The sequence below is a fragment of the Mixophyes fleayi genome, chromosome 9 (genome assembly GCF_038048845.1).
Source record: "Mixophyes fleayi isolate aMixFle1 chromosome 9, aMixFle1.hap1, whole genome shotgun sequence".
NCBI classification, from domain to species: domain Eukaryota; kingdom Metazoa; phylum Chordata; class Amphibia; order Anura; family Limnodynastidae; genus Mixophyes; species Mixophyes fleayi.
The window spans coordinates 21,378,694-21,400,943 of record NC_134410.1 but is presented as its reverse complement, the minus strand read 5'-3'; the positions used below and the strand labels follow the sequence as shown (position 1 = coordinate 21,400,943).

General features: G+C 39.8%; 1 protein-coding gene across 4 annotated transcripts in view; it reads left to right on the top strand.

Moving 5' to 3' along the window:
- Positions 1–22,250, top strand: part of RYR1 (ryanodine receptor 1) — a 114,950-nt gene that overhangs the window by 74,676 nt on the left and 18,024 nt on the right. For 2 of the 4 annotated variants that reach the window (XM_075186856.1, XM_075186855.1), the window contains 13 exons: positions 137–210; positions 1,581–1,598; positions 3,728–3,808; positions 4,841–4,929; positions 5,034–5,162; positions 5,988–6,092; positions 11,239–11,320; positions 18,025–18,160; positions 18,321–19,032; positions 19,430–19,891; positions 20,140–20,228; positions 20,897–21,086; positions 21,229–21,315. In XM_075186856.1, the coding sequence (XP_075042957.1) occupies positions 137–210; positions 1,581–1,598; positions 3,728–3,808; positions 4,841–4,929; positions 5,034–5,162; positions 5,988–6,092; positions 11,239–11,320; positions 18,025–18,160; positions 18,321–19,032; positions 19,430–19,891; positions 20,140–20,228; positions 20,897–21,086; positions 21,229–21,315 (2,254 nt within the window). Of the gene's footprint in view, positions 1–136; positions 211–1,580; positions 1,599–3,727; positions 3,809–4,840; positions 4,930–5,033; positions 5,163–5,987; positions 6,093–7,022; positions 7,053–10,589; positions 10,620–11,238; positions 11,321–18,024; positions 18,161–18,320; positions 19,033–19,429; positions 19,892–20,139; positions 20,229–20,896; positions 21,087–21,228; positions 21,316–22,250 lie in introns of all 4 variants that reach the window. The other 2 variants (XM_075186852.1, XM_075186854.1) reach the window with 2 other exon arrangements.

Genomic DNA, 22,250 nt, shown 5'->3' with positions numbered 1-22,250 from the left:
TCTCCGGAGACTTTTATAATGCATTTAGAAAAAATGTTCATTTTTAAGGAAGCCTGCTACAGCTACCCATCTGTTGCATGATTGTAGTAACAGTTTAATCTAGATTTGATAACCGTGCAATGTTTTTTTTGAGCAGCGTTTTGGACCTGAACGCCTTTGAGCGCCAGAATAAGGCAGAAGGACTTGGCATGGTGACTGAGGACGGGACAAGTGAGTAATATCAGGAATCTGACATGAGGATTCCGTTTTGCATTACAATTCCGCCAGAACTATTACTTGGCGTTAAGAAATGGCTTCAATATAATGTAGCTTCTTGCTAGACAGCAAGATGTGGCTATTTAGAAATATTATATCAATAATGTAGTTTTAGAAATGTATAAATTCTGTAAATACTATATAAAAATTGCAATTTTAGAAAATATTATAGAAATAATGTAATTTTAAGTGCTTGTTCACTTGGCAACTCGTGGTCTGACCCTACTAATGTTATTATTCTACATATATAGACAGAGAGAGAGCGTTAACTATATAATGCAGCACTGCATAGAGCATGTTTATTCAATAACGTTAGTGTAACCTAAATTATTAAGTGAATCCAATGTGAAAACCTGTCTTGTAATAGCCACACATATAAATTTACTATTCCTGTCCATGAGTGAATTAAAGACATTGGACATATCATGTAACTGTCATCTATTTTCCTTTGTAATAATCCAATTTAGGCTCCTAGAGGTTCTGTGTTTTTCAGTAGTCTTATAGTCCGGACATTTAGTGGTAGATTTACTAAAATTTCTAAAAAGGAAAAGCGGAGGCGTTGCCATAGTAACAGATTATAGCTATCATTTTCTAGAACGATAGCATCAGCAAATCTACTCCCTGGTGTGCATATAAATAGTGTGCCCACCATAATTATAGTCTTATTGTCCAGAGTTGGACAATCCACTAGGCATCTTAGGCACCCGTATGGGCCCAGTGAGCTCTGAGGGGCCCGGATCCATGCTGTAGAAGGGGATCCAAACCAGTATCCTGTCTAAGGCTCGTTGGGGGTCTTAATCCAGTTCTAATTAAGTTAAATGCTTTCAGTTTTTAAAAGATCACAGGACTTTTACATACATACTTATGAATTTTATTGGTTCCTCTTATATACAATATATCTTTTTATGTTTAATTGGTATGTTTATAGCTGATGGTTCGTTCCATTTATTTCTGTATACCCATTTCCTTGTATAAGCCACTATTGTATCAAAAGCTTCATTATACGCGTAATGTTCTGTAATGTGGTTTTCATCTATATCTGGCCTTTGTTTTTCCAACCTTTCCATCTCTCTTCTAATCACATCATCTCTAAACACACAGAAAATAATTATATGTTTTATAGTACAAACTATGTTTTTCTCTTTCTCTACCTGTTTCTGTTTTGGGGGACTGGGATGGGGACTGTTGTTTTATTTTTGACGCCATCCGATTAATGTGTTTGAAATAATGATATTCACATTTTCCTTCCTGTTCCCTGACATGTGGTTGTGCCCCCCTCCTTTTCCTGCCTGCCTCTCTCATTCCCTGACCTCCTTGGTTCCCAGTCATCAACCGTGAACAGGGTAAATGTTCATTTAAACCTCACTCCACCGATGCTTCTACTAACCAGTCACTGTCGCCCCCCCTTTTCCCTGAGCTGACTGAACCCACCTTAAAAAAATTAAAATTATTGTCATATGGATTACTACCTACATCTGATGAGAATATTCAGTTATACACTTCAGGGACCTGATGCTATGTTGGAAGCATGTTGGGCGTAATGTAAGCTGGAAAAAAAGCTGCCCCTAAAAATAGTGTATTCGTGCCCATAGGCTGAGTTGTAGGCATCTCAAGATGTGCCAGGATTATGTCACACAAACACATACACAGAACTAGGTCATAAGCACAAAAAAAAACATCAACATTTAATTAAATTGATATAATCCAGCATATAATATTCCATCTGGCATTAGAATGTAAGTGGCAAAAAAAATATTTTTAAAATATGTCCCCAACATTCTATGATATATGGTAAATCCACAATCAGCCAATCAGAAGCGGCTAACTAGTGCTGGCAACTGTCATTATCATCATCAGCGTGTATGTTCAGCAATGCTCAACAGGTGCAAAAGATGCGGCTCATGACAGACGTAGATGCGTCTACGTGCTGGTCTTCCTCAATCGCATCTGCGTGAACGCCCTTACTGTACGAGGGCCAATGTTAGACTGCTCCTTCCGTCTAGTCGAAATGAGGAGCGAGTGCCAGATGGGCACCACTCTGCAGACCAGTATATGCGTGTGCTCTCTTTGTGGGCATGCGCAGTGCACATTTTCAGAACGTACACTCGCAAACAGGCATACGTCCAATTTAGCATCAGGCCCTAGATCTCCAAGACATAGAGCGTTAGCTGTACATCACTGGTAGTATCTCACCTAGAGTATAGTGATAAGGAATATCTACCAGTTCTCCAATACATTGAGAGCAAGAGATACCACTCTATACATCACTAGTAGGATCTCACCTAGAGTACAGTAATCATACACCTGACCTCCAAGGGGACATATTTCATTTTACATTGAATTTCAGACATTCATAAACCTATGAACCAGTTCTCAACTCTGGCAGTGATATCAATTTAGATCACTCTTATGCAGTTATATAGAATAATATGTTCTGTTCTATAGGGCTGATGTCCCTATTAACTCATTGTGTAGAGTTTTGTGTGTACACTTATATACCATATTTCTATAATGATTATTTTTGGCCTGACACTGAGGGTTTAGTTGGGTTGAGTCAGCTCAGCAAATTCCATCACAACTAATTCCCCTGCACAGAGTTCCTCTTACTTCCCTAACTAATCATTTACTAACTCACCCCTGAGCCTCCGGGTGTCAACGTTCACCAATAAGTTATTTCCAGGTGACCTTACAGAAAATCAGACCTCCAAAAATTTAACCTAGGTCTTCCGTGTTTGGGCTTCTCACAAGCTGTTCCCAGCAAATGCTTCTGTATAACTTGAGATTCCAGCAGTAGCAGAAAATATGTTGTATTCTTTGTTTTTGAACACCTGAGGTCCCCTTGCCTTGCTTTATGTCTAGAAGACGTCTTGTTGACAGACTGTACTAAGGCAGGGTAGTCTGTGAGATCACCTGTTTCTTGACCACCTGCTGGCCTTGTAAATGCATGAACTCTGTTTTTGCTGTTTTGTAGTGTATTGAGTTTGGGAAGAAACTAATATTTGCTCTCGGAGTGATTCTCACCAAGACTATAACACACCTACTGTACCAGCTATTGTATTTTGTTGTTTGTTGTTATCTGTTTAACTATCACTCTAATTTTGTTATGTATGTTTGTATGTTCTTGTTTATCTCTTTCAACCCTTTCTATACTGTACTATTCCCTACATTAGATCACCATCTTTCTTTCCAATTCACTTTCTTTCCAATTCCAACTTTGCCTTTTGTCGTACTTTCTACTTTCTTACTTTTCCTTCTTTTTCTTTTTACTTTCTCCTACTTTTTGTGTCCCGACTCTTCTTCCCCTACTGCTGCTAGACTTTCTCTTTAATAATTTGCATACTTCTGTCTCTCTTTCAATGCTCTCTATATTTCTTCTCTCAAGATTTTCCTACTCCTAGCCTCCTCCTTTCTCTCAGTTATCCTTATTTTCGTCCCTCTGATTTCCCCCACTTTCTGTTCTTACCAACACCAGGAGAGAAAGTGATGGCTGATGATCAGTTCACCCAGGATCTCTTCCGCTTCCTTCAGCTGCTTTGTGAGGGACACAATAACGGTACGAAACAAGGCGACTTATTCTGGCATAAAATAATGTTTAGTATCTAAGCGCCAAAGTGAACGAGAACACAACCCTGTGTTTGGTAGATCCTGGAATAAATCATTCTTTGCAAGTCGGTTGTGTTGAGATCAGAACGAGGGGCCTGATTCATTAAGGATCTTAACTTAAGAAGCTTCTTATTTCAGTCTCCTGGACAAAACCATGTTACAATGCAAGGGGTGCAAATGAGTTTTCTGTTTTGCACATAAGTTAAATACTGACTGTTTTTTCATGTAGCACACAAATATCAACTTTAAATTTCAGTGTACAAATAAGCTATCAAGTATCTGTGTGCTACATTAAAAAACAGTCAGTATTTAACTTATGTCCAAAACAGAATACTAATTTGCACCCCTTGCATTGTAACATGGTTTTGTCCAGGAGACTGAAATAAGAAGTTTCTTAAGTTAAGATCCTTAATGAATTAGGGTCGAGATGAGGAATAAGTGCTGCCATGCAACATAGGATGGGCAGAAGTTTCCTTGGGCTCTACAAGACTAGGGGTTACCAATCTGGATACAATATTTTATTCCTGATGCAGAGTATTCACAATCGATGTGACGTCTGAACCTCAACACTCAAGGAGAATTCCCTGCTTTTCCATGGCATGTCAGATTATTTAAAGCCTCCACTTTAAATAATGTTCTTTGGGGGGTATTCAATTGTTAGCGTTAACGGTAAAAAACGAGAGCTCAAAAAATATTACCGGTAATATTGCGTGAGAAAAGCGTTAATACGGTAGTTTACTCGCGGAATTTCAGCTCAGGGAGCTGCGAGCTGAAATTGAGCGAGTAATTACCGTATTAACGCTAAGATTTTTTGAGCGCTCGTTTTTCCCCGTTAATGCTAATAATTGAATACCCCTTTGCCTTTCATTTTCGGGAGACATTCTCTTGTGATTCTATTTGAGTTAGGCTCCAAATGCTTAATAGATAGTAGACCTGTTATCGTCTGACCTCTACTTGATCAAAACACATACTCCTTTTGCAGATTTCCAAAACTACCTGCGTACCCAGACTGGAAACACCACCACCATCAACATTATCATCTGCACAGTGGACTACCTCCTGCGACTACAGGTAACATTCCGATGCGAAATCCACAGACCCTTCTCCTCAGTATTATCTAATGTACTCTATGAACCGAAGTCTAACCACTCATTCTTCAAATAATCCCATCCCAGGAATCCATCAGTGACTTCTACTGGTATTATTCTGGAAAGGATATCATTGATGACCAGGGCAAAAGGAATTTTTCCAAGGCCATGTCTGTGGCAAAGCAAGTGTTCAACAGCCTAACAGAGTATATCCAGGTAACAATGAACTGCATTTAAATAGATTATATGCTACCATTGAAATCTTCACATCAAGCCAGAATACATAGGTAAATCTAAGGCCTTAAATCTCCAGAAGGTGGAACCTTTAAGGACCCTGCTTTTACGGCATAAATATTAGAACACTTGGCTTCTGTAGACTTCTCTGCCATTGACATTATTGACCAAGAAAATGTCATCACTCCAACCTTCACCTTCTTTGTACTGTGCACTTAACCAGAATTCTCCTCCATAAATTCAAAGTAGGGAATTTCTGTCATGTCTGTTTAAAGGATAGTATGATACTTAAAATTGAAAACCTTTGCCATGGACTTTGGTCAATCCAAAAAACCCACTCTGTAAAAAGTCCAGTAAGCAATTCTCAATAGCACACTTAATACCGGTCTGCTTGCAAAACACATTCTAGTGTAAAATACATATCTGTTCTGGTGGTTGTACTATATATGCTAATTTCTCTGCATTTATTGGTATGTATGTCTTCTGCTACATTGATTACATGGCTTAGGTCAGTATTTCCCAAACCCAGTCTTCAGAGCCCCCTAACAGTGCAGGTTTTCCAGGTCACAATAATTAAGATCACCTGTGGATCTGTTACAATGTGTCAGTCAGTAATGAATACACCTGTGCTCCAGCAAGGAGATATGGAAAACCTGAACTGGTTCCCGGAGAACTGGATTTGGTAAACCCTGGCTAGAACAAACATATACTGTATATCATTATTAATCTGTTCTCTATGGTGAGGCAACTTGTGATTTAGGTTTAGTGACCCTATAAGTAAATCCACTTTACCCTCTCTTTCCCCAGGGTCCCTGCACTGGTAACCAGCAGAGTCTGGCTCACAGTCGTCTTTGGGATGCGGTGGTTGGTTTCCTGCATGTCTTTGCCCATATGATGATGAAACTAGCCCAGGTAAGCACAATTCCTGCGTCCAGAACTGCAGCCCCATTCACATCTCTAGGTCCAATCACCTGACATTCCACCTCCGAATGACTGGAGCCTGCGCCTCTCTCATCCCTCATATAATAAGCATTGTTACCCCATATGGATAAACCTAGTCCCAGCACTGTGACAGATAGGTCATGTAGAATTAGACCCAACACAGTGTTCTTACTTTCTAAGCTTTATTAAAGCACACATAGCTGACGAGAATTAACCCTTATGCTAAATGAATCATCATTACTGTAGCATGTTAGATTATTATTATTATATGTGTCTTTTCAGTGTGCAAATTCAGTGTATGAGTGTATGGTCACCTTCATTTCAAGGGTACCTGAATTTTGCACGCACTCTAACTAAATTTTCTTTGATGTTTAGTATAGTGTTTTGCCAACTGGAAGGAGCCATCACAAACTTTTTTGTGATCCTTAGCTTACATGAAAACGTCGTAGGCCTAGTTGGGTGACATCTTTTATTGGTGTTCAGACTACCAACATATACTTAAAACAGGAGAAATGTGTGAGCCATGAACCACGCTCATATTTGCCGTGTGTAATTATCAAGGGTTGTGAGTGTTACAGTACAATTCAATGTGTGAATGTTAGTGCGAGTGTGCAGAGAAATCTTCAAGTATTGTATGTTCGTCAGTGTCTTTTCCCAGATTGCTGTCATTTTTTGTATTCGGGGGTCAATTCACTCATGACTGTACACTGATTCATACACAGTGTGAGATGATCAGTATTAAAAATGAAATGACAGAAATAAAATTGAGTGTCTTCCAAATCAGTAGGCCACTCTTGAGTTGTGATTTAGGATTAGTCACTGAGTCAGGATTAGGCAGAAGTAAAATGATGTTTTGTATGAAGTGATTCTGAATAATACTTTTATTCTAATATGTAACAGATGCCCCAAAACGGAGGACTACGAAATGGCGTAAGAATATATCTCTGTGGCACAGTTGCATTTCCTGAAAGTGTTTCGGCTAGACGTGCACCCTGCCCTTCTCCGTGTCTGTCTGTGTTCTCACTTTGTATTCACGCTATCCACCTCCTTATTTAATCTAGTTTGCTTTCAACCTTTTTTTGTCTCTTTTTCTCTGAAGACTAGTCCTTAGGCTGGGAATATTTTGGGAAATATTTCAATCCATGTTCACACACACTAAGTTTAAGGGGCAGATTCAATTAGCCGCCAAACGTCTCGTGGGCATTACGGAGACACTCTGGTGAATATTTTTACAGAATCATCCTCTCACTTTTGTACGCGTTCCATAGAGGTGCCAGGAGAGATGGGCGGATATTTTTACCGTAGCAGTGTCAAAAATGCGTAGACGCGATGTTCTCAGGAACTTCGCAGCTAATTGAATCTCCCCTTAAGAGTCTGTGTTTGTGCCAGTCTTAAAAATAATTTGTCAGGTGGCTTGACTTCTAGTGAACCCATAATCTATACTCAGTGGAGGAAGTCATTTTGTGGGCTGAGCCAACATACAGCGGATCAGGTCAGCAGAAATTAGTGACTGTGTTCCTCAGTGATGTCACTAGTCTCCAATAATCCGATAAGATGCATTCCCATGAATAGTGATTGCCTAGATCAGTGATAGGTGACAATTTTGTCATAATTTGTTTAGCCCACAGCTGTGAGATGCCCAGGGTGTTCCTGTCTCGGTTAGTACTACAGAGGTGTTTTGTGCTCCTTCGTTTTTTCAGTCGGTGAAACGCGCCCTTGACGTGCTCCTTTAATGGCCATATTGTTCAATGGGATCTTTAGATTCCTGTTACACAAACCACTTTGTACTTGTAACGTGCCTGTAGAGGTAGTGCTCTTAAGTGATAGGAATCCAGAAAGTACAACCTATATCAGCTGCTCCATGACAGAGGTTATTTAATATTTTAATAAGTAAAGTTCATATATTGGAGGTTTTTCCAATTTCACCTAACATAGTCTATCCTGGTTATTTTTATATATCTTTTTTTTCGGGGGAGGGGATGGGGGCTCTGAAGAATGTTTTTTTTTATTTTATGGGCAGTGCGAGTCAAAATGCAAAGACACTTATTATTTTGAGTAAAGGGGAACGAATTATGCATTATTTATGCAAGCCCTGGTGAAGTTATAGAGAGCAGAGCAGGGGGCCCAGGAGGTAAGAACGACATTGCTGTGCCCCTATCCAGATTTTGTATGGGGCCCCGCAAAGCACTTTTTCGCTCCTGCTCAAGCGATTAGCTAGGGAACATGCAAGAAAGCAATCCTGTATTTAGTTTTCATACATGAAGACAAACAGGGGTAAAATTTTCAAACCTTCTAAAAAGGAAAGGTTAAGGTGTTGCCCATAGCTACCAATCAGATTCTAGCTATCATTTTCTAGAATGTGCTCCATAAATGATAGCTATAATCTGATTGGCTAGAATCTAATTGGCTCCTTTTTCAAAAGGTTTGACAAATCTGTCCCTACATGGGATATATTAGTGCTTGCAGAGCCATTAACAAGTGAATAGGTAGGGTTTATTCCTTGTGGTTAGTTATCATCAGTGACTCTGTAGTTATTGCACTGTCTATTGTTTTTCTCCAGTCTCTCTGCCCCTCCTAATCTTTACCTCTGTTTTGTCTCCTCTTTAATCTCCAATCTGCTGTCTCTCCTTCCAATCATCCCACTCTTGCCCATTCCCCCCCCCCCATGTTTTGCCAGCAGCCGTGTGACAGTACAGAGTTTTGTGGCCTCCGCCCGCTTTCTTGGGGTGGTCTATTTGCTTTTCTTGTGAATTGGCGGCTCTTGACATTTGTCGGTCACAGGGGGGAGGAAGGAAGAGGAGAGACAGAGTATCTGAGTAATGTCAAAATTTGTGATACCTTTCGGTGAACTCTAGTCTACCACTGTACAATCACAATGTTTGGGGAGTCCTGCCTGAACAATAGTCCACATGCCATGTGCCCCTAAACTGTACCATTCATGGTAGATCAAATCTGATAGTCCCTCATCATAAGCTGCATTTACATACAGGACTAGTGTACACATAGGTACTCATGTCAGTTACATACAAACAGATGTATGCATCCTGCAACACATGGATCCCGCGGATAGTTAGCCACTGGATACCACATCTCTCCCTCCTTCTCCTCCCCTCACATGATACCTGTCTGTCTGTTCCACGCAGCATCTTTTACTGTGGCACAATGTCTGGGCTGGAGAGGGAGGGAAAGTGGGGACATGTTAAACTGCCTTTTCTCACCCCCTTCATCCTTAACCCTTCCAACGCTGGTGTGCAGTTCATCTTTGCAGTTGATAGTTCCTGAGGGTGTAATGTTCTGTAATTAAGCTAAGTTTAGAGGGGAAAAAAGTTTGCTACCTTGTCTGAACTCTTCATAGAAATTGCTGTTCAGTTATGAAGACGTGCTGAGGTTATTAAAATAGTTTTGTCTGTGAGTGGGTGACGTTAAAGTCAGTAATAGAACAACAATATGCATTGGAAACACATGATTTCTAAATCAACAATCTACAGTGGTTTAGAACAGTTCTGAACTAATAAACAACTCCATTGTAGTGAGTAAAAAGAGTGTCATAGTGTTCTCTCAATACTTCTATTTGGATAATAGGGTTCACTAAGTTTCCTCAGACACTTATCTTGCATTATGGTAGTACAGACATTGTATAGACTGTTTTGCCTGTGACGGGGTTCTTTGAGGTAACGCAGAGTGAGGTATAGGTGTTAAAATTAATTTGTCAATGCACAACAAAACAGGTTACACCATTGTTTACATAAGTCTGTCCATAACAAGACTAAATAGTTGATTTACTAGACCTATATCAAGAGCTCCACACATATTAAAATATACAGCAAACTCAATCACGTGACCAACTTAAAATACAATTTGCACATTTAATTCATGTTTGCTGTGGTGCAGAGCTTGTCTGGAAAGCCCAGGGATTGGCTTGTAACCCTGCCATGTTCTACATTAGTATCAGTGCAAACTAAACTGAAATATCTTCATCTTTTACTGAAAAGTCAAATTACAAATGCAAGGCTTAACATTGTCCCAGTGAAAGGAGGCACAGGAATTATCTGTGCAGTTAAATATGGAAAGAAGAGCATATAATCACTGTCTACACTGTGTCCTATGAATGATGACAAGGCATTGTCTAGTCATGTTGGATTTAACAGGAAGTCATGTAGACCTTATAAAGATTATTGTGGATGCCCCGACATTGTACATGGAGTTGTGTTCTAGCTATGCACAATGATAACTGCCAGGCTCTAGAGATTTCTAAAATTAATTGAGGACACGTTGATGATATCTTAATGATAGCCTATTAGTCTTACTGAAAGTGGTGTGTAAATCTAAAGTGATTCACATCAAATTATAATATATTGCATTTCTACAGGCAGGTGAAGGGCTCAATGACGTTGTATAATAGTGTCTTGAGATAGTTCTCATTAGTTGTGTTTAAATAGTTTTTTTTTTTATTGCATTGCACACAAGGATCATTTTTGGAGTCGCTTCTACCCCGAGGTAAGATGGAGATATGTCACCTTACGGCCCATTGCATATTTTCCAAAATGGCCATTCTTCGAATGTTTGAACAACCTTGACCGTGGAGGGTGATTTGACTATCGGGAGCTTTAATGTATAGATTTAATGCTTTGTGAATTCTCAGGTTCTAGCCCCGGTTCTCTATGACTGCACAGTACCACAAGTTCTTTCCCTAAGCCCTTGCTGGGCAGGGACAGACTAATAATAAGCCAGTTTAATTGGGCAAGATCTGTCTGTCAAAGCTAACTGGCTCTTTACAGTCATCTCCAGACTGTTTCCCCCAAATTGCAGAGGTAACCCAATTTTGAGAGCTCAACAACTTGCTATGCTTGATTTCTGCTACATTGTAGTACTGTAATTTGGAAAAACAAAATTAGATTGTTGTCTGTCAATAAGTGTTTGATTGTTTATGTTGTTGTTTTTTTTAGGCATTTTTGTTTGTTTGTGGTTCATAACATTTCTTTAATCGATACATATTTTTTGCACAGTCTAAAATATTGTTTTATCGCTTCTGGCACACGTCACAGTGTCCACACGGACAATTAAACTATTGGGGTTATACTCACTGATTTGTATGTTGGTGTTTGCTTCTTCTTAGGACTCCAGCCAGATTGGGCTGCTGAAGGAACTATTGGACCTGCAGAAAGACATGGTTGTCATGCTGCTCTCTCTTCTTGAAGGTGAACAACATATAATATATTGTGTTTCTCAATATGAATAATTGTCATTCACTATTGAATATTGCAGACACATTAATCCCGAATGACATTATTAAGGAGAATGTCTTCCATTGAGTGACACTAATGATAATATCATCATCATCATCATTTATTTATATAGCGCCACTAATTCCGCAGTGCTGTACAGAGGACTCACTCACATCAGTCCCTGCCCCATTGGAGCTTACAGTCTAAATTCCCTAACACACACACAGACTACGGTCAATTTGTTAGCAGCCAATTAACCTACTAATATGTTTTTGGAGTGTGGGAGGAAACCGGAGCACCCGGAGGAAACCCACGCAAACACGGGATGAACATACAAACTCCACACAGAAAAGGCCATGGTCGGGAATTGAACTCATGACCCCAGTGCTGTGAGACAGAAGTGCTAACCACTGAGCCACCGTGCTCCCAAGGAGTGGCACAAGAATTGGTTGAGAATATTCATCGTTGAGTGTCATAAGTAAAAGTGGAAAGTGTCTTTCATTGAGTGACTGTGGTTGTGACGAGGACTAATATCTTCCACAGAGTGATGTATGAGTTAACTTAAACACTGAATCTAGTAATGATCTGAAATTTGTTCTATTGAGGGACTTCAGTGGCGGTGGAGAATGTATGCCATTTAGTGACACTAGTGATGTTCGATAATCTCTTCCATTGTGTGACAATAGTAATAATGGAGAACAGTTAGTATTAAGTGACACTAGTGACTTGGAATGTCTTCCGCTAAATAACAGTAATAGTGGTCTTCCATTCAATGGGGCTCATTTAGAATTGGATGTTCGTCATTTTTGTTTGTGTAGATACACGTTTCCGTAATGCATACACATACCAAGAATGCCTTGCATACGAATATGTCCTTATTTAGATTTTTGTGTATTAGTGTCAAGTGTAAGCAGAGGACAGTAACGGCATGTTCACATAATTGTGACATAATTATTTATGGACTCATCCCCAGATATGCTTGTTAGGAGGTGGGATGATGATCAGCAGCATTGTCTAGTCGCTGCTGATTGTGTATTGACTCCTCTCCCTGCTAGTGCTTAAATCGTTAATGTTGCGGCTATTATATATATCTCGGCCATCTATTGACATGAGTTTTCATTTGGACTACTGCAGGAAAGAAGATTCCCAATAGATTTTTAAAGGCACTTCATAACATTATTAAATTGTGCACAAATAGGGTAATACAACTTCAGCATTTACTGCTAATACTGTCTGTATGTTATTGAGGGGCGTAAATATACACACTTGTTATGCCTGACTCACGTTGGTGCAAATGCTACTGTTTTTGAGCGGGACACATCCTGAGGTACGTCCAACTTAACATATGCAAGGAAGTACGCTTTGTGGGCATCTTTTCCTACATACAATCCGGACGCAAATGTGTCCAACTATAAATTAGCCCCAATGACTCAAGTCATTGCAGTGGATGTCGTCTCCGAGTAGCACCAGTGATTTTCAAAAATATCTTCAATTGAATCATCCAGGTAGTAATGAAGAATGTAATTTATTGAGTGACTCTATGAATGACAGAGACAGTCTTCCATTGAGTGATGTAAGTTATGATGGGGAATGTTTACCAATGAATTACATAGTAATGACGGGGAATGTCTTTCATTGAATAACATCAGTAATGTTGGAGAATGTCTGCCATTGAGTGACATCAGTAATGTTGGAGAATGTCTGCCACTGAGTGACATCAGTAATGTTGGAGAATGTCTGCCATTGAGTGACATCAGTAATGTTGGAGAATGTCTGCCATTGAGTGACATCAGTAATGTTGGAGAATGTCTGCCATTGAGTGACATCAGTAATGTTGGAGAATGTCTGCCATTGAGTGACATCAGTAATGTTGGAGAATGTCTGCCACTGAGTGACATCAGTAATGTTGGAGAATGTCTGCCACTGAGTGACATCAGTAATGTTGGAGAATGTCTGCCATTGAGTGACATCAGTAATGTTGGAGAATGTCTGCCATTGAGTGACATCAGTAATGTTGGAGAATGTCTGCCATTGAGTGACATCATTAATGTTGGAGAATGTCTGCCACTGAGTGACATCAGTAATGTTGGAGAATGTCTGCCACTGAGTGACATCAGTAATGTTGGAGAATGTCTGCCACTGAGTGACATCAGTAATGTTGGAGAATGTCTGCCACTGAGTGACATCAGTAATGTTGGAGAATGTCTGCCATTGAGTGACATCAGTAATGTTGGAGAATGTCTGCCATTGAGTGACATCAGTAATGTTGGAGAATGTCTGCCATTGAGTGACATCAGTAATGTTGGAGAATGTCTGCCATTGAGTGACATCAGTAATGTTGGAGAATGTCTGCCACTGAGTGACATCAGTAATGTTGGAGAATGTCTGCCACTGAGTGACATCAGTAATGTTGGAGAATGTCTGCCATTGAGTGACATCAGTAATGTTGGAGAATGTCTGCCATTGAGTGACATCAGTAATGTTGGAGAATGTCTGCCATTGAGTGACATCAGTAATGTTGGAGAATGTCTGCCATTGAGTGACATCAGTAATGTTGGAGAATGTCTGCCACTGAGTGACATCAGTAATGTTGGAGAATGTCTGCCATTGAGTGACATCAGTAATGTTGTAATATGTCTGCCACTGAGTGACATCAGTAATGTTGGAGAATGTCTGCCACTGAGTGACATCAGTAATGTTGGAGAATGTCTGCCACTGAGTGACATCAGTAATGTTGGAGAATGTCTGCCATTGAGTGACATCAGTAATGTTGGAGAATGTCTGCCATTGAGTGACATCAGTAATGTTGGAGAATGTCTGCCATTGAGTGACATCAGTAATGTTGGAGAATGTCTGCCACTGAGTGACATCAGTAATGTTGGAGAATGTCTGCCACTGAGTGACATCAGTAATGTTGGAGAATGTCTGCCATTGAGTGACATCAGTAATGTTGGAGAATGTCTGCCATTGAGTGACATCAGTAATGTTGGAGAATGTCTGCCATTGAGTGACATCAGTAATGTTGGAGAATGTCTGCCATTGAGTGACATCAGTAATGTTGGAGAATGTCTGCCACTGAGTGACATCAGTAATGTTGGAGAATGTCTGCCATTGAGTGACATCAGTAATGTTGTAATATGTCTGCCACTGAGTGACATCAGTAATGTTGGAGAATGTCTGCCACTGAGTGACATCAGTAATGTTGGAGAATGTCTGCCACTGAGTGACATCAGTAATGTTGGAGAATGTCTGCCATTGAGTGACATCAGTAATGTTGGAGAATGTCTGCCATTGAGTGACATCAGTAATGTTGGAGAATGTCTGCCACTGAGTGACATCAGTAATGTTGGAGAATGTCTGCCACTGAGTGACATCAGTAATGTTGGAGAATGTCTGCCATTGAGTGACATCAGTAATGTTGGAGAATGTCTGCCATTGAGTGACATCAGTAATGTTGGAGAATGTCTGCCATTGAGTGACATCAGTAATGTTGGAGAATGTCTGCCATTGAGTGACATCAGTAATGTTGGAGAATGTCTGCCACTGAGTGACATCAGTAATGTTGGAGAATGTCTGCCATTGAGTGACATCAGTAATGTTGGAGAATGTCTGCCATTGAGTGACATCAGTAATGTTGGAGAATGTCTGCCACTGAGTGACATCAGTAATGTTGGAGAATGTCTGCCACTGAGTGACATCAGTAATGTTGGAGAATGTCTGCCATTGAGTGACATCATTAATGTTGGAGAATGTCTGCCATTGAGTGACATCAGTAATGTTGGAGAATGTCTGCCACTGAGTGACATCAGTAATGTTGGAGAATGTCTGCCATTGAGTGACATCAGTAATGTTGTAGAATGTCTGCCACTGAGTGACATCAGTAATGTTGGAGAATGTCTGCCACTGAGTGACATCAGTAATGTTGGAGAATGTCTGCCACTGAGTGACATCAGTAATGTTGGAGAATGTCTGCCACTGAGTGACATCAGTAATGTTGGAGAATGTCTGCCACTGAGTGACATCAGTAATGTTGGAGAATGTCTGCCACTGAGTGACATCAGTAATGTTGGAGAATGTCTGCCATTGAGTGACATCAGTAATGTTGGAGAATGTCTGCCATTGAGTGACATCAGTAATGTTGGAGAATGTCTGCCATTGAGTGACATCAGTAATGTTGGAGAATGTCTGCCACTGAGTGACATCAGTAATGTTGGAGAATGTCTGCCATTGAGTGACATCAGTAATGTTGGAGAATGTCTGCCATTGAGTGACATCAGTAATGTTGGAGAATGTCTGCCATTGAGTGACATCAGTAATGTTGGAGAATGTCTGCCATTGAGTGACATCAGTAATGTTGGAGAATGTCTGCCATTGAGTGACATCAGTAATGTTGGAGAATGTCTGCCACTGAGTGACATCAGTAATGTTGGAGAATGTCTGCCACTGAGTGACATCAGTAATGTTGGAGAATGTCTGCCACTGAGTGACATCAGTAATGTTGGAGAATGTCTGCCACTGAGTGACATCAGTAATGTTGGAGAATGTCTGCCACTGAGTGACATCAGTAATGTTGGAGAATGTCTGCCACTGAGTGACATCAGTAATGTTAGAGAATGTCTGCCATTGAGTGACATCAGTAATGTTGGAGAATGTCTGCCACTGAGTGACATCAGTAATGTTGGAGAATGTCTGCCACTGAGTGACATCAGTAATGTTGGAGAATGTCTGCCACTGAGTGACATCAGTAATGTTGGAGAATGTCTGCCACTGAGTGACATCAGTAATGTTGGAGAATGTCTGCCACTGAGTGACATCAGTAATGTTGGAGAATGTCTGCCACTGAGTGACATCAGTAATGTTGGAGAATGTCTGCCACTGAGTGACATCAGTAATGTTGGAGAATGTCTGCCATTGAGTGACATCAGTAATGTTGGAGAATGTCTGCCATTGAGTGACATCAGTAATGTTGGAGAATGTCTGCCACTGAGTGACATCAGTAATGTTGGAGAATGTCTGCCAATGAGTGACATCAGTAATGTTGGAGAATGTCTGCCACTGAGTGACATCAGTAATGTTGGAGAATGTCTGCCACTGAGTGACATCAGTAATGTTGGAGAATGTCTGCCACTGAGTGACATCAGTAATGTTAGAGAATGTCTGCCACTGAGTGACATCAGTAATGTTGGAGAATGTCTGCCACTGAGTGACATCAGTAATGTTAGAGAATGTCTGCCACTGAGTGACATCAGTAATGTTGGAGAATGTCTGCCACTGAGTGACATCAGTAATGTTGGAGAATGTCTGCCACTGAGTGACATCAGTAATGTTGGAGAATGTCTGCCATTGAGTGACATCAGTAATGTTGGAGAATGTCTGCCACTGAGTGACATCAGTAATGTTGGAGAATGTCTGCCATTGAGTGACATCAGTAATGTTGGAGAATGTCTGCCATTGAGTGACATCAGTAATGTTGGAGAATGTCTGCCATTGAGTGACATCAGTAATGTTGGAGAATGTCTGCCACTGAGTGACATCAGTAATGTTAGAGAATGTCTGCCACTGAGTGACATCAGTAATGTTGGAGAATGTCTGCCATTGAGTGACATCAGTAATGTTGGAGAATGTCTGCCATTGAGTGACATCAGTAATGTTGGAGAATGTCTGCCACTGAGTGACATCAGTAATGTTGGAGAATGTCTGCCATTGAGTGACATCAGTAATGTTGGAGAATGTCTGCCATTGAGTGACATCAGTAATGTTGGAGAATGTCTGCCACTGAGTGACATCAGTAATGTTGGAGAATGTCTGCCATTGAGTGACATCAGTAATGTTGGAGAATGTCTGCCATTGAGTGACATCAGTAATGTTGGAGAATGTCTGCCACTGAGTGACATCAGTAATGTTGGAGAATGTATGCCATTGAGTGACATCAGTAATGTTGGAGAATGTCTGCCATTGAGTGACATCAGTAATGTTGGAGAATGTCTGCCATTGAGTGACATCAGTAATGTTGGAGAATGTCTGCCACTGAGTGACATCAGTAATGTTAGAGAATGTCTGCCATTGAGTGACATCAGTAATGTTGTAGAATGTCTGCCACTGAGTGACATCAGTAATGTTGTAGAATGTTGCCACTGAGTGACATCAGTAATGTTAGAGAATGTCTGCCATTGAGTGAGATTAGCCAAAGCATAAAATATCTTCCTGTGAGTGACAATAGTGAAGAATGATAATGCCTTCCATTGACTGACACTAGTGATGATGTAAATGTCCTTCATTGTCTGATGCCACTAATGATGGTAAATGCACCAAGTAACATTACAGAGCTGATGGTGATGACAAATGAAGTTTTCCACTGAGAAATACAAATGATGAAACAGAATGTGTTATGATGAGGCTGAATGTCCTTCATTGAGCGACACTAGTGATGGTGGAAAATGTCTGTCTTTATATGACACTAGTGTGATAATGGTGCATAATGTTTTCCACTGAATGACACTAGTCATGATGCATAATGTCTTCTTCGATACTAGCATTTTCTTCCTTCATGGTGATGACAATGAATAATACTCAGATGACACTAGTGACAATGGTGAATACAAGTCATTAAGTGACACTAGTAGTGACTGTTAATGTAACATGGCATTGATCTACTGAATGTATTTCATCCCCTCTAGGTAATGTGGTCAATGGGACAATTGCTCGTCAGATGGTGGACATGCTTGTAGAGTCTTCTAGCAATGTGGAAATGATTCTTAAATTCTTTGACATGTTCTTGAAGCTGAAAGATATTGTGGCTTCTGATGCATTCAGGTAGAGTATTGATTATTAAGCGGAAAAAAATATTGTGCCAATACAAATATCATTGACTAAGCAGTGACACTGTAGTTCATACCCTAGTATTTCAGACACTAGAGAGAAAATCATTATATTTGCTTGGTGACTATTTATGTATGATGTTCTTTTATTGCAGAGATTATGTGACAGATCCCCGGGGTCTCATATCCAAAAAAGATTTCCAAAAGGCAATGGACAGCCAGAAACAATACACTACATCTGAAATCCAGTTCCTTCTTTCCTGCTCCGAAGCTGATGAAAACGAAATGATCAACTTTGAAGAATTTGCCAACCGCTTCCAGGAACCAGCCAAAGACATTGGTTTTAATGTGGCAGTATTACTAACCAATCTTTCAGAGCATGTCCCACATGACGTGAGGTTACATAACTTCTTGGAGTTGGCAGATTGTATTATCAACTACTTCAAGCCTTACCTTGGCAAGATCGAGATTATGGGAGCAGGCAAGAAGATAGAGCGCATTTACTTTGAGATTAGTGAGACCAATAAAGCACAGTGGGAGATGCCTCAGGTTAAAGAATCCAAGCGTCAATTCATCTTTGATGTGGTCAATGAAGGTGGTGAGTCGGAGAAGATGGAGCTTTTTGTCAACTTCTGTGAAGACACCATTTTTGAGATGCAGATCGCTGCAGAAATCTCAGAGCCAGAAGAAGAGAAGGCGGAGGATGATGATGAAGATGGTGGAGGAGAGGGATCTGGAGAAGGCGAGGAGGCAGAGAATGGGTCCTCTGAGGCTGAAGCAACATCAGCATTTGGAGACTTTATGAACAATGTGATAAACTTCTTCAAGATGTTCACCTACAAGAACCTCAGAAGACAGTATCGAAAGGTGACCATCAATTCTATTTTCACAGTTTAATTACAAGAAGATGATCATTTTTCTTCTAGTAAAACAAAATACATTGTAAAACAAACATAATGTAGTGTATAAAACTTTAAGACCTATACTTCCAAGGTAATTTCATCAGCTCCAATAGCTTGTGTTTCAATGAAAATTCACATTGGTGTCATATATGAAGACTAAGGGATTTTAATTCCTGACCCAATCTAGTATTTTAGAGAGTTGTTTTCGTCATATGTAGTATAGCTGTTTTGATTTGTTATACGTGATGAAAATGAAAACCTTCAACATGTAGGAAGCATCATTGAAATTAGGCATGGACAAGAATAAAAATATGATTGCTGTGTGCAACTATTGCAATGTGTTATTTTGTCATTTTTATCAGGTCAAGAAGATGACAATCAAGGAAATAGTCATGGCTATTGCATCTTTCCTGTGGACCTTGTTTATGGGAATCCTTCACTTCATCTACAGTATTTGCAAGGGCATCTCTTTCCTAATATGGCACACATTATTTGGAGGTAGCCTGGTGGAGGGTGCCCAAAAATTAACTGTAACTGAACTTTTGGCCAGTATGCCAGACCCCACGCAGGATGAAGTCCATGGAGACGGAATTTCTGCAGACGTTAGTGATGAATTACCAGAGGCTGGGGATGAGACAGACTTTGTGGACATGGGCAAGGAAGAAGTGCAAGAGGAAGGTGCAGAAATTTTTGGCCTGGAGCTCAAGAAGGATGGTGGACACTACAAACTCAGTGCTCCAGGTGGCTTAGGTGATATGGGGGACAGCACTCCAGTGGAACCACCTACCCCTGAGGGATCTCCCATTTTGAAGCGGAAATTTGGAGTAAGTGAATTTGTTCATCTCGTAACAACCGTACCTCAGTTACATCCATATCATGTCTGTTTTCTTTTATAAATATATATAATGTTTTCAACTTATTGTATTGGTGAAAAACACAGAAACATTCAAAAATATCTGTCTCTGTCCCTTAGCTTCTAGATTACGAATACTATATAGATCTTCAAAGAACATTAAAGTATTTTTATGTGTGTGACACTGACAATAGTTGTAATATTCTTCATTTTTTGAAGGATGAAGATATACCAGAACACTTGGATGGTGCTGTACAACCGGAGCCGGCTGCAGAGGAGGAGCCAGCACCGGAACCAGAAAAAGCAGAGTGAGTAGCAGAGTTCCGAAGCTCCAGATGACAACAGTCTACCTTTAAATCCTTACCATTGCACCATCCTACTTGCGATCCCAGGACTATTGGAATATTCATTATACAACATTCTGAGATGATTGTAGATGATAATTTCCATTACACATATTTCATGAAATGTATTTTGTAGAGAGATGATGACATATGATGCAAGGAAATTATCCCCAAGTTATAGGTGGTCAGAAAAGGTATAAACCAGAAATCCTAACTGAAAAAGGTAAAAAAGAGACAAGAAATAGGACAATAATTAAACATGGAGAAAAGAAAATGATGAAAATGTGGATAATGGAAAAGACAATAGTGTGAGTTTGAGGTCTGGAAGGTTGATCATCTAGAAATAAATTTATTAGCCATCTAGTTTTGAAGCATATAATTGGTCAGCAACATAAAATTAAATTCTCAGATGAAGAAACTTAGAAAGATTAGTTATTAAAAATAAATACACTCTATTTTTAGCACATAGTTTTGCATGTTTTGTACTTATTACTAGTGGCCGTTATCATGTTAATTATAAAATAAAACAACCAATCATAGATTCCAGTGCCCCTAGTGGACAAGTTCTATAAAAATTGTAGAATTTTTGTTTGGTTTTATGAAGAAATAATATTTCCATCCACTACTTCCAGCTCAGAGAATGGTGAGAAAGGTGAAGTACCGGAAGAAGGAGCTGCAGCTCCTGCCCCTGAGGAACCTGATGATCCAGAGGTCATTGTCACACCCAAGTGGAAGGCTCCTTCTAAGGACAAGAAAGCAGAGTCTGGAGAAGGAGGTTTTGAGTTCTGGAATGAGCTGGAGATCCAAAGAATCAAATTCCTGGTCAGTGAACAATCATAGCTTCTCGTCAGTGTTACTCTACTTAATGTCTTTGTCTTCTGTCTTACTGTGGCCTACATGACTACTAGTTTCTACTACATTTCTACTACTGGCCATTAGCCCACTATATTTCTTTTCTCTTCAGAACTATCTCTCCAGGAATTTCTACAACCTTCGGTTCCTAACGCTCTTTTTGGCCTTTGCTATTAATTTCATTCTACTGTTCTATAAGGTGAGTTCTAGGTACAGTACTTATGAAGGTTATAAACCAGGGCCTCCTTCACTTAATAAAATACTGCATGGTGTGTCAACTACGTGGTAGTTCTCATTTCAGCTGTGTTCTTTTGCATTGTATCAATGATCCCTAATCACTGTTTACACAGTTAAAATAGGCTCTACTTGAACAGTGCCATGGGTTTAAAACATAAAGGAAATTGCTAGGGTGAGCCTGTTCTGACATACTTTGCATGACTCACTTTTATTCTGCTAGGTAAAATATACGATCACCTATCATACATTATATTCCTGATGCTTTGCAAGACTCCTGTCTCTAGGAGTACTGACCAGATCAGTGAATTGGGCCAACACTCAATGCAGGAGGGAGTTTGACCATCCATCTTCTCCTCAATCTAGTTAACAGAGGCTGTCATGGACACTCACATGTGGTAGACAGTGTTTGTGTAGTGGGTGCATTACTAAACTAAACTCTCCCTTTAATCTTCCTTTTAAACTATATTACATGGAATTTAAGCAATAAAAAGTTGCCCCTCTGGCCAACAAGTAGTGGTGCATGGTTTTCCTATTCTTTCAATATTTTATTACTGGACAGTGTGTCAAGCAAACATTTCTAAATGTCTATTTGTATACAGTATCATTACTATGAACATTTTTTATTATTTGTTTGTGAACTTGGCCCCTATGTATATGTGGTATGCCTAGTGTTAAAACAGGAGTGTAGGGGGGAGTGAGTATAAATGTAAAAGGTTATTATCAAGGGGCAAATCATGGAGTGTAACTTTCACGATGTCACCCTATTTTTCATGTTATTTTCCATTTTTGATGTATATCATACATCTAATAATCCCACAAGCATATAAATGCCAGATGTATATAAGACTTGTACGGTATATATTAATTCTGATTTGGATATGTCCTTTTAATGTAATG